General features: G+C 34.6%; 1 protein-coding gene across 1 annotated transcript in view; it reads right to left on the reverse strand.

Annotated features, from left to right (window-relative positions):
• Positions 1–210: 210 nt before the first annotated feature.
• Positions 211–13,311, reverse strand: part of Tll1 (tolloid like 1) — a 186,483-nt gene continuing 173,382 nt past the window's right edge. Inside the window, exons 19-21 of the mRNA XM_063234796.1 lie at positions 11,076–11,289; positions 4,561–4,811; positions 211–3,260 (exon numbers count right to left, since the gene is read on the reverse strand). Of these exons, the coding sequence (XP_063090866.1) occupies positions 3,126–3,260; positions 4,561–4,811; positions 11,076–11,289 (600 nt within the window). The 3' untranslated portion in view covers positions 211–3,125. The remainder of the gene's footprint in view (positions 3,261–4,560; positions 4,812–11,075; positions 11,290–13,311) is intronic.

Consider the following 13,311-nt stretch of genomic DNA (forward strand, 5'->3'; position numbering starts at 1 on the left):
GAAACAAAAGCATTGTTTCTCATTCATTGCTTGTAAAAAATTTTCTGTGTAATTATTAGGCCATGATCTCCTGAATAAACTTTACTTTTGAAATTAGTTTTAAAAATAATTTAATAAACTCATTATGTGAGAACATTTTTTTTCTGTACATTGTAAGTGTTGTATGGGAGTTATTGAATCACAACCAATATACTGATCAGGGATTTAAAATAATTTACAAAATTAATTTAATAAAATGCCTAAAACAATAACTAACAGTTATTAACCAAACAACAATGAAGCTGTCTATATTTTCATTTGACAATACATTTAAGGCAAATATTGAATTAATATAATATTCAATAAACTAATACCTCACACAAGATACAATAAAAATTAATGTCCACATTGAAGATCACAAGTTATAACAATATGCCTTCTAAAAGCCTTCTATAATTTCCTGGTGGTCAAAAAATATCTGCATGTGTTGAGCACAGCTCAGTGTGGCCTAATAAGATGTCAACTGGAATACCCAGACTATTTCTTAGAGTAGGACACTACATTTTCCCTACCATGCCAGGTAAAATAATTTAATATATTTATTTTAACAAAAGGTTCATATGAACTCCAAACTATAGTTTGTGTGTGTCTTTAACTCTTAATATTAACTCTGCTTCTTAAAGATATCTACAATTGACATTCTATTCTCATGCTGTTCCAAAAAGGAACAATGTATTTATCCTGAAAGTGTTACTGTGATTCACCCCTAAAATTTACTTTATATGGTAAAGTTTCATCATTAAAATCCTACTACTTAAGTGCATATATATATGTCAAGTTCGATTCCACTATATTTTGTAGAACCAGCACAGATGTTGATGCTACACAAGCTGTGTGTACACATCTAACTTTGCACTCTGACCCTGTTATTTAAAGGTTCTGTGTCTTAGTCCCTGGACTACAAAATGAGAACCTTCTCACAATTTTCAAAGGGCAGTACAGAGTTTAAGAATGTACATCCCTAGCACAGAGCTCAGAATGGTACAGAGCGCTTCCAGTGTGAATGCCTTTTCTCTCTTCATCATTCCTGGTATAACGGGTTAACTGGAGATTAGTGAACAAATATGTTAGAAGTTACTGGAATAAATCAGATCCACTAAAAGACTTATCTACACTGCAGGCAATAGTACATTTTCAAAGTAACATTCAATGAGATCAAAACATGGGTTTCAAAAATGTATTTACACTTTACAGATCATATGCAGGGAAAGACTTTTCAGGTCAACAATGAGAAAAAGAACAAATAAGCTGTGTCTGTGTGTAAAGTTTAATTTTGTAAAAACAAAGAAATATACCGATTTTATTAAATGTTCAGTGTTCATGGACAGGTCACACAGCAACTGACATCAACATCAAAAATATTAAAATAGAGATTCTCTAAAGGAAAGAGTCTTTCTTTAACGGGGTTGATAATACTTAGTAGTTTCCATTATTTGTCCATGAAAGCTAAGAAAGGTGCTATTTCAAGCAGGATTCTAGTAGAACTTGGCACATAAGTTTTGACTTTTTAAGCAACTATTACTCTTCATTTTCTTGTAGGTTCACTCACTCAGACAATCTCACATATACATACAGTAATATTAAAAACATACATGGCTGTAAAGCAGGAAATTCATCCTAAAATTACATTTTCTACAACAAAAGCAGGTCACCATGTTTATGTCCAATGTCTCAGTCAGGGAAATGGGTTTTCCTCATGGATCTGCTGATTAACATACACTATTATGTCCAATATTTCAAAAGGTGTGTTTCTAGGAAGAGCTGTTGGATCATGTGCAAGAATTCTAAGGCAATATAAGTAGTTGTTCCACAGGAGATATATGTATCTGCCTTTGCAATGATATACTCTTGAAAGTCTTTATTCTTCAAATGCTACCAGCCAGACATATGGAGACATTCATAGTCTACAGTTGGCTCAAAGGTCAAAAAATTGTTTTAAAAAAAAGTTTATGGAATAGCACCATAGGAAGTTTTTCTGAAAAAAAAACAAAACAAAACAAAAAGCCTTTTCAACGTTGCATTTTTTGAACTGAATTCCAGGAAGCAAATATAGAGAGATTTTTAAATTCTCACAAGGGCCACTTCCACTTCATTCGATTTTTTAAAAAAACACTAACCATGACATCAACAATAATAACTACAACAATAATTCATCATCAACAAAAGAAAGACAATAGCAGCAGTAGTAATTTGAGTATGAATCATCCAGGCAGTCACTTAGAAGAACCCTGTGCATACCATGCAGGAGTTTTCTCATAAGGATTGTAAGACATCACAGGGCTCTTACGTTTTGTGTGAAAAGGCAGCAGTCCTTAGAAGGAACTGAGTTTACCAATCAACTGGGCATTTTCCAGTAATTAAATAAGTGATGTCTAGACTTTAACTGCATTAGTAGATACTATCAACACTCTGAACTTGTCAAAATGTAAGTACAATGAAGTGGTCTCAATATTATTTGCATTTTACAGAAGTTAAATTGGCCTACGAGTGAAAATAATAAAGCTGAAATATTCCAGTTTCCAGACATTGCACACACATACACGCACACACGCACGCACACACGCACGTGCACACACATGGTAAAAACCACCCTCCAAAGACTCCCACTTCACATCACCTTACATGAATCTGGCTTACATTGTATCATTGATACAAAGTCAAGGGAAATACACTAAAGGTAAAGGGTTTTCCAATTTATGACCTGCAAGGTCATTGTATGTCCCCAAATCTTGGAAAATAGTCAAAAGGAACACCCTTCAGGGTAATGGCCCCAGAGGTGAACTGTCTGAGTCATGAGGCATCTGTTTCAAGCTGTGAACAAAAGCTGTTGGGGTCTTTTCTTGAAGCACGCGGTGCCCATCCACCAGATTTCTTAATGCATCAAGCAGAGTTCAAATATTCCTGTAATGCTGGTCACCATTAGCTGGAAATTCCTCTTTCAGTACAATGAGTGTAATTTGATCTTACAGTTTTCTTTTGTTCAAACTCACTATATAAAACATTTGTGCTAATGTCCTCAGTTTAAAAAAAAATACATCTTGTCTCCACTGTGCACATGCCTTTACGTTCTGATAGAGGTTCAGATGCTATTTTTTGGTATGCATGCTTTCTGGATATCTTATGCTCTTGTATCTTACATAAAATCCTTTCTTGTTGATTGTGTCATCAGTGTGAAAATGAATTAAAACTGCATCTCCAATGGAATAGATTTCTTCTGCTGGCTGAAGGAAAAAAGTAACAGAATGAATTAAATTTTCTTCAGTGCAATATATACTTGAGTATATTTTTCTTTGACATATAGTTTAATCCTCTCAACAACCTTGAAAAGCAGATGTGATAGAAGTCTTCCTTTTACAGATGAGGACTTTTCACATTCAGAAAACAATCTCATGCCTATAGATCACATGGCTAGTGCTGTAGGTGGGGTTTAAGCATCCATTAGTCTATTTCTAAGCTCTGAATACATTCTAGAATTTAGTATTTTTTTCCACTGCACCCTCAGTCCAGGTTATTTTGATCTACAACAAAGTAAAGTGAGATTTTGAAATGACAGAGTAAATTTGTTTTACAAGTGACTCAGACAGAGTCACTTGCAGAACCTAACTTTTCCACTGCTGTTGTTGTATTAGGTATTAAAACCAGTGTCTTGATGCTGAGCTACATCTTCATTCTTTTAATTTTCTGTCAAGATCTCACTCAGTTGCCCGGGCTGGCCTCTAACCTGGTCATCCTCCTATGTCAGCCTCCTGAGTCGTGAAGATTACAGGCATGTCTATTGAACTCAGTTGCTGCTTGTCATTTTAATAACCTCAGTATTAAGAAACATCTTTGCTTCACTTTAGTTGTTATTTAGACACTACTTCAACGGTATTATTTAATGAATATTCATGGACTTCAAAAAATTGGGAGTAATATTTTCACAAAAAGCATATTCCAAAAACTACTTATTAGTGCATTGAGCTGTAGGGAAAACTACTGAGAAAAGTGAGGATCATCTTGTTCTCATCTCTCATGATGACCTCCCCAGACTTGTCCAGGACTCTTTTACCTGTACATGTGACACTGCGCAATAGAATGCTATTTCCCCAGCACTTGCCGAGCCCAAACACTGATGGCTAAGACTATGACTCTCACCCAAAGTATTTGCACAAAAGGTGATGTGAGTTAGATGACACACATATTTGTGTTTTTCCCTGTACGTTTTCATTTGGGAAAGTGACAAAAATTGTTAAGGGTTTGCATTTACGTATTTTGCTTTTAGGTTATAAATTAAACAATTATTGTACATTATAAGGAACACAAAATGACAAGAAACTAAATTCATTTGCTCATCTAAAATTATCAGGCAAGTCCATTAGAGACAGAGATGTGGGAAGTGTAGAGGAGTCATCAGGTCATTGATAAACAATGTAAATTATTTTGAAAGATATTATCAATTCATAAATGGTATACCTACCCATCATCAGTTACTAGGAATTTTAAGGTGTGTGAGGATATCCTTTTGGTAGTGTATTTACTTACCCCAGATCCACAGAATCGACCGAGCCCCACAGCTGTTGAATCAAGACCATCAAAGAGCTCCACATAGTCATAACCACAGTCAGCCTCTTCTTCCACTTCAAAGGCCTGGAAAGATAATTCAAGTCGAGAGCCTCGTTCTGATACGAGCAGCCACTCACAGTCGACCTGTCCTGGATAGTTGTTGTCACCAAACTGTGCATGTGAGTACAGATCTCTGGGTTTTGGTTCTGCTTTCAATCGACCACCACACTCTGGCCAGGAAAGAAAAATGAAATGAGGAAGTTCAGTGAGCTTTTATGGGTTCAATGTCAATTTCGATGTATTCTACCTGTTCTCTAATTTGCTTCTCTTCCATCACTAGATGGACATCCAGAACCAGGGGACCAGGTAGTGTCACAGGACTAATGGCACAGGTGCCAGACACAGGCTGCCCAGGCAGAACCCGAGCTCCAACACACACTAAGTGCACCATGGGGCAATGGATGTCACTGCTCTGATCCCATTTCCTAAGGTGATCATAGTGGCAGCAGGTTTTCAGAATTTAATAAGTGAAAATCACATAATAAGTCTCAGTAATTTTTTCACTGTCACAACTAATGCTGTTTTTATTCTGTAATAATTCATTTCATGGAAAAAAGGTCAGGATCTTAACTTGATTTTAATCTTCATAATTTCAGGACCCAACATTTAAAGAAACAACTTAAAAATCAGTAAAATGTATAAAATGTATGCGTGGTTATGAATGTAGAGCTATGTATTTTAGGTAAAAATAAATTATCAAGCATATATACATAATAAATGACAGTTATTTTTGTAATTTCAGAAACTTACATTCAGTTACAGAGTGTGTGCCTACTTTAATAAAAGAAAATAAATGTACTATTCAATTGATTTTTTTACAGATATATGAACAAACATATGCTCTGCCAGTTATTGCCTTGTCATTAGAGGAAACTATATCAAAGAAATAAATCAGCGAGCATAAAAACTTTTATGTACAATATAGAGAATAAAAGCTTCAAAAACTATTCTCAGGATCCCTTTATTGTCAAAGCCCCATAACTTTATAACTGGAGAGTTAACAAAAGCAGGGAGAAACGATCAAAAATACAGTGAATGCTACTGCTCAGTGTCATCCAACAGAAAGGCAGATTTGTCACACTGCAGTCTGATCTCCTCCACCTCAGTCATGAAACCTGGTACCGTGTGCCTTTTGATTCCTCCCCATTGTCAAAATGTCTATGAGAAGCATACAGTCTGAGCTGATTCAGGGCAAGGGAACAAAAGACACCAAAGAACTTCCACAACTCCTCCCAAAAATAGCAAGAGCAGGGGATAAATGTGTTCAAACCAAGGAGAAACATTTTTGAGGGGTATCAATGGCAAAGTGCCCTTTATGGTAATAAATTTCTTTTCATCTAAATTTAATGATTTTTTTTAAATCACACCTCACGTACATAGGAAAGGACATGTTTTTGAAAACATGCAAAAGAAAAACTTCCGACTTAAGAGATTTTGTTTCCTAGCCTCACACATCGGAAGCTGAGTGCCCGCCTTTGCCATCAGAGCGCTTTCCTTATCCTGCCAACTCCGGGCACTGGCATCCTCCCCCGCGGCAGCCTCCTGTACGTGTTGGTGAAGGGAAGCGTGCTAGTCAAATGGTCTGCGTGGGGATCGCAGCTCTATTCCTCTTTGCTCTTTGTCTCACAGCTTCCTTTGTATTTTGCTTTTACGTGTGTTTGTGCTCTGAATTGAACCCAGGCCTCCCATGTACTAAACATTTGCTCTGCCCCCAGGCCTCACACCTACATTCCTAAGCGTGAAGATCCTACATAGTCCGCATATCATGAGTTCTAGATGGAGAGCAATTGAAAAGGTGTGTAAAAGGTTGAAAGGTGCCTGGCACATAGTGAAAGGCCGTAGTAAATGGTCATTATCATGGTCATCATTTTCCTGAGAGACCACTCAAATGCCATCACCTGTGAGCTAGTAACCACTCGCTATGAAATGAAAAGCCAGAAAACTAGACAACTTAAAATAGTATTAATTTGCTAGTAGAATGGAACAATTATATTTTTGAAGTCGTAAAAAGTATTTCATGCAATGTATTTCTGAATTTAGTAGAGAAATACGTAAACCAGACTAATTCTATTCTTCGGTTTTTAAAAATCTACTAGTTCTCCAAGTTTAATATAATTGAAGGCTTTGCTTTTGACTCTCAAACGACTGTCAGCACTTGTCTTTTTTTCAGTCTCAGGCCAGGAGAAACTGAAGGGGGAGACCAGGAGATCTAGAAGAAGTCCTTAGATTTGTGTGCCTGCTTCAGAGTACCAGGCGGTGGGGAGGGAGATGGATCCGGAGAGGAAATCCTCTGCCAGCCCAGCTGGAACAAAAACCAGGGAGGAAAAGATGGAGCAGCAAAAGACGAAAAGAAATTTCACAGTCCTTATGAGCAGAAAGTCACAGAAAGCTGTGTGATTTGGTGTTATAGAAAACTAGCCTACTTTTTAAAAAAAAATGCCTTACATGACATTTATGAATCATTTTAAAGGCTGTAAAAAAAGTCTTTATCTATTTCAGTGCGTAGTCTCACTCCTATAAATCATTATTCCTACTAATAAATCTGCAATAATGTTCTAATCATGAAAAGGAAAAAAAGAACTTAGCCTACAGGATGAATTTTTTAATGCTTAGCCTTTGGATATTATGTGTACAAGATGTGTGATTTTAATATACTCTAAGAGAAATACCATGAGCTAAAAGTGATGGATAGCACAAGGGAAATTACTTTAGTGATTCTGGAGTCTCCGTGACTAAGTACACTCTCATCAGTACACCATTCAACAGGTCCCTTGAAAGGCATGATTTTGAAGTTGAGTCAATATATTTTCAGAGAATGTCCCTATGCATGAAACCAGTCATTCAGTATATCAGAGGTATGATTTTTCAATTAACAGCTTGAAGGTAATTTACAAGCTGTCAGAACATCGTCTACAGAATTCTGGGAAATGGAAAATGAAGTTCAGTCCATAACAGTATCAGAAGGTGAAGCCCAGGGTGGTCTCCGTTTTAACTGAAAAGACATGTTTGTTTATTCCTGTTGAAGTATTAAATTCGGGAAGAGGTCCTATAATTTGACCTATAAATGCCTTAGTGAACATTCTAATTTACTTAGAATGTTCAAAATTGATCAAAATTGATCAAAAAATTTTCTTTCCAAGTTGCACAATACTAGACTATTTTATTTTTTAAATGTCAAGGACAAATAATATGATACTTTATATTACAAGAATGCCCTAATAGACAATGTCATGTTTTTTAAGTAATTGTTTCTCTCCATGTTTTTTGCCCTTTCTGTAACAGTGATACCTTTTGAGAGAACACAAGATTTTGTTTTTACTATGAAATTTGTTTCTTTCAATTAGTTTACATAATGCTGGAGTAATACCATTTGTTATCTATTAAGATAAATTTATAATTAGAATCTGAATCAAATGTCAAAGGAAAAAATGTTTCTTCCTAATAAAGTCTACTTTCCATGACTTGGGTCATATTACTTGTGGAAAATAACCATAATGTTGTGGACAGCTATTTTTCAATTCATGTGTTATAATGCTAGAAGTTTTTGTTGCAGGAAAAATTAAAAATTGTACACAGAAATATAAATTTAAGCACATTGAAATGTATGCTTGGGGACCCAAAGTAACTGCTACATCCATTCTAGAAGGCAGTAAATAATGCTGCAATGTAGGAAAAGTTAATAGATGTGGTTTGAATTTGGCTGTCTTGTCAAAAGAAACAGAAAGATAAACTGAAAATCAAGTTTAATGTAGTCTAAAGCTGTTAACAGACAGAAATTTCTTCTACTGTCTTATAAATTTCTAATTTCTTCTTGCAAATTATTAATGCATTACATTGTGTACCCAAAGCAGTTGTCAAAAAAACTTTGAGACAGCATACACTGTAAGTGGTACATAAGAATATGTCAGCCTAGATTGCACAAAAAGTATTTTTAAAAATCTATGCAGAAAATTCCAATATGACTGGATACATTAAATATTTGTAAATTTACAGTAACAAAGAAATATAATACAAAAATTTTGATAAGAATAGACAACAGGTGTTGTGAAGTCAGCACTCTAATTGCAACTGTTACTTTTTTGCTGCTTCAGTTCTCACAAAAATTTTTAGCCAAAGATTGTTCATGGCTGAAATGTCAGAGCTGGATTAAACAATATCCAGGCCTGTTTTGCTGAAAACGGTGTCACTGGACTGCTCAGTAATTATTTCAATCAGCATGAACTGAACAGTGAAACACAATGAGCCTCTTTTGTTACATATTTTAAACAGAGAATTTGCTCCAGATCTATATAAATCTACAAGGAAGCATTCAATCCTTACCTATTGTTCCAAATCACAACTGATACAGGCTTTTTAATCAGCTTTTTGGTAATTCAAAAGTTCTACACTGAAAAATGTATGGCGGAAAGTATATTAATTTTGGAGGCAGGTGATCAAACCTGAGCTTTGACACTATTTTATTTTTGCAGTCATCTTTTTTTACTGTTTTTATGCTCATGATACACAATAATTATAGTCAGCTTGGGGAACTGATACATATACATGTTACATCCCAATCATTTTAACTTTGGCACTGCTTTACAAACATTTGGAAGTTAAGTAATCATCTAGATTTTCATTTCCAAAAGGAAAGATGATAATCTCTATGTCATAGAGTTCCTGGGAGACTTCAGTGTGTAAATAGGATGTAAACAGGAAGTGTGCATAGAAGGCATAAAGTTTAGGAAGTTGTGAACCTTTAGAACTGTACATAGCTTTGATATTATTATTTTCAGATGACACAACTGGGATCCAATGAAATGGCCTTTTCTAAAGTTTCCTCCTAAGTTACACTTGGACAGAGGAACCAGAGGTACTGGCATGAAAACATTATTTATTCTCAATTCTCACATTAATAAAGGACATAAAGAAAAACTCTAGAAGTTGGTTTTGATACAAATCAAAATTTATAGAAGGTAATTTTTCACTCCTATGTAATCAGTTATTTCAAGAATTTTGTTTTTAACAACCTATTTTCACACTGCATTCTCTAAAGCTGTGGTAGCCAAGCTATTTACTTAAATACCAAGAACTTTGTGCTGTTATAAAATAATGTTAAATTACAGCAGTAAGATTCAAATTTTTCTTCCGTTTCAATTGTATGGCTTGAGAATATGCTTAAAGAGCAAATCTCAAATACTATAAGTGAAAAATGTCATCAATATAGTATTTGTATACTTTATTAAAGACTTCTCAAACTGTAACATTTGTGCTAATAATGAGAAGTTAAATGCGATGAGCAGGGGTCCAGTAGCTATTAGCATAAATCATACTGAGGCTCTGAGAAGGTAAATCCACTTTCTCAGAATTTAAATCTACTGCTACAATACAACATAGAGTGAAATATAACATTGGGCAATTAAATAGTTAAACTCCGGACTTTATAAATCAAAGTAAACAAAATCGGCAGGACACAGTGACAAATATTTTGTCATTGTGCTTTAAAATTATTTCATGGAGCAGTTTCCATACCAGGATACACTTCTCCAAGTGTTATCAATCTTTTCTGGATCAGCAATGCCACTAGGTGGCAGTATAAGCTAAACGACAGCAACTAACTACATTTTTTTTTTTCCCCCCCAAACTGAATGAAAGAAAGGAAGGAATTCCTCAGACAGCTTATGGAACACAGAATTAAATTGGCCACAAATTGTAAACATTATATTCTACATTTGTGCCAAAGAGTGCTTATATTTTTCTAGTTTAAAATTTATTCCCTAAAGACTCCTAGAAAAGCTGAAATCTAAAGCACAAGTTAGAATTCTAATAGAGAAAAGATCATGTTGCATACCAAATAAGAGAGCAAAAAAGGAAAAAAAAAATGAGGCACTGTGAAACAGAGAGATCACAAAATTATTTACAAAAATAAATCACTGCAGGACCAGGAATTTAGTTCAGTGGCATAAACACTTGCCTAGCAAGCATGAGGTCATGAGTTCGATCCCTGACACCAAATAAATAAAACAAAACAAAATAAAATAAAATAAATCACTGCAAAAAGCTTCTTAACCAGGTAGGCATGTAATGCAAAATACAAGTTTTGACCAAGGCATACATCCCTGTGTTAAAAGTAAGACATTAGCCACCTGCTGAAAATATAAAATCCCTTATAGAAAAATTTTGATAGTTTTATGTGATCATATTTCACTGATCACAAACTTAAATAAAAAACTTTTTTTATTTATTTATTTTTGTCTGAATATTCAGCCTCTACAGAGATATGTAGGTAGAATGCTGAGCAATTCTACAAGTGTTTCTGACAGTGTTTCAGTAAAATTTACCTGAGAGGCTAAGACATTCATTTAAGATTCTGTTAACAGTCAAACACACACATGCACCAGAAAAGAAACTTCCATCTTAGACAAAAAAGAGAAGCACAATCCTAATTTGCTGACCTGTAGAATGTGTGGCTTGAAAGCCTTTTCTTTGAACAGATGCATCAGAAATAAACCGAACAAACATTTTATTTCCAGTAGCCACAAGGGGATCCGGTATCTTGTTACCACACAGTCGTCCAAGAATTGGTGATTTTTCTGTTTCTCCATCAAATACTTCCAAATGATCATAAGCACATTCTTGATGTTGCTCAATCTCAAACTCACTAAAGGCCTATTGTAAAACAGAATAGAAAAAAAATGTACTCATAAATCACAAAAATCATTTAAAATGAGTTTTATTTTTCTTTCGTGGTAGAAATTGTACATATAACATGACACTCAGGGTATACAAATGATTTTACCCATTCACAATGAGGAAAAAAAGTTTGCGTATACTATGGTTTGATCCTTGACTGCTTCCTAAAAGCCTGTGCTTGGTCCTCATGGTAGCACTGTTGGGAAGCAGCAGACCCTTTAAGAGGTGGGCTAGAGGGAAGTCCTTAGGTCCTTGGGGGCTGCCTTCCTGGCAGATTCTGGCCTCTGCTCTTCTCCCCCTTCTGGACCTAAAGTCAGCAATTCTGCTCTATTGTGTTCCCCAACCAGAATACGCTACCTTGCTATAAACCACAAAGCAACAGATCATCAGTTAGAACCACAAGAGCCCAAATAAACCTCTTCTTGTTAGTTGACTGTCTCAACTATTTTGTTGCAGTTACAGAAAATCATCTGATACACTGTGAAATTCTACTATTCAACTATTGCAACCAAGTCTACTGTTAATAATATGTACATTCAGTTCAGAATTTAAATAGATAATAATAACGATATTTTATGCTAAATTTAATCCAGGAGATTCATCAGAAAATTGTAATCAGTTATTTTAAAAAACACCTTCTACTAAGTTATATTTTTAAAAAAAAATATTCTTTTACTTTTGGGTGTCTTTTTTTGTGTGTGTGTGCCAGGAATCAAATTTGGGACCTTCCACTTGCCAGGTAGGCAGTTGTGCCGCTGAGCTATATTCCCAGACATTCCTTCTAGTTTTAATGATCATAAATGAGTGAATATCACCCTATTTTTAGGCACTTACACTCAGAAGAAAATCGCATAAGTTATACTTTTATAAATGCTAAATGCAATGAATCTTCATAAAATAACTAAACCAAAAAGAAATTTCCAGTACTTACTTCTTTACTGAGATCTTACAACCTGCATTCTTAGAGAACATAAACACCTTACTAATTAAGAATCTTACTAATTAAACATCTAATTAAAAATATTTTGAAATCCTTTTTCAGTATAATATTCTGCACTTATATTACTATCTGGTATCTTGGCAAGTTTGGTATGTTTTTCTGTTACTTATGACATTTAAAATTGTTTTTAATTGAAGTTTGTAGTAACTTTATGTGTGTATTTTAACAAATGCAAAATAAAACTAATGAAATATAAAATGCATTAAAAATCACCAGAGAAAATTTAATTGAGATACACTAAAAATAACATTCCCCAAACTTAGGATTTCAGGTTACTTGCAATTGTCCATTAAGCCTACAGACTTTCTCCAGAGCAACCGTCATTCACTGGAGAAATAAACCACTATTCTTTTTTATATCGGTAGAGCAAAGGAAAAGCTTATAAAGAAAAAAAAACAGAAGAAATACAAAATATAATCTTGGTTTTACTAATTTTGTTACAATTCCTAAAGCATAAGCTATTTGTAAAAAAAATTATTTACATAAACATTTTTATAATGCAATTTTGTGGTGACCATAATTTTCAGTTTGATGAGGTCACACAAAGGTGACTCTCAGTGTTAGTCAGCTGACATATTCCACACCAAACCAGACCTCCTTCTATTACTTCTGACTTTGGAAGAGTGGGAAAATAAAATAAAATAAAATAAAATGTGTATTTAGCTAAGGAGTAGAAGGAAACTCATGAGGTTACTTAGCAAAAGCAAGAAGGACAAAGAAAGCTGACCTTCTTTATATGCCATTCCAGTGCACCCTACTTGAGAAATATAACAAATATTATAACCAACAAACATTAAAATTTTTATTTGTAATAACTATGAGTAAAAGAAATGGTCCCTTCATTTGACAAAATCATTAGATAGTACCAAGTACAAAAAAAAAGATTGAACATAGGATAGACAACTTCCCTAGAAATAGAAAGCAGTGTAAGGAAATACAGTGAACGGCAGAATTCCAGTGAATTTATCTACCTGAAGCACAGATGCAAAGCAGTAAAT

This window comes from Cavia porcellus, unplaced genomic scaffold, assembly GCF_034190915.1.
Source record: "Cavia porcellus strain 051 isolate PalLab524CR breed Dunkin Hartley unplaced genomic scaffold, mCavPor4.1 scaffold_24, whole genome shotgun sequence".
Classification (NCBI taxonomy): domain Eukaryota; kingdom Metazoa; phylum Chordata; class Mammalia; order Rodentia; family Caviidae; genus Cavia; species Cavia porcellus.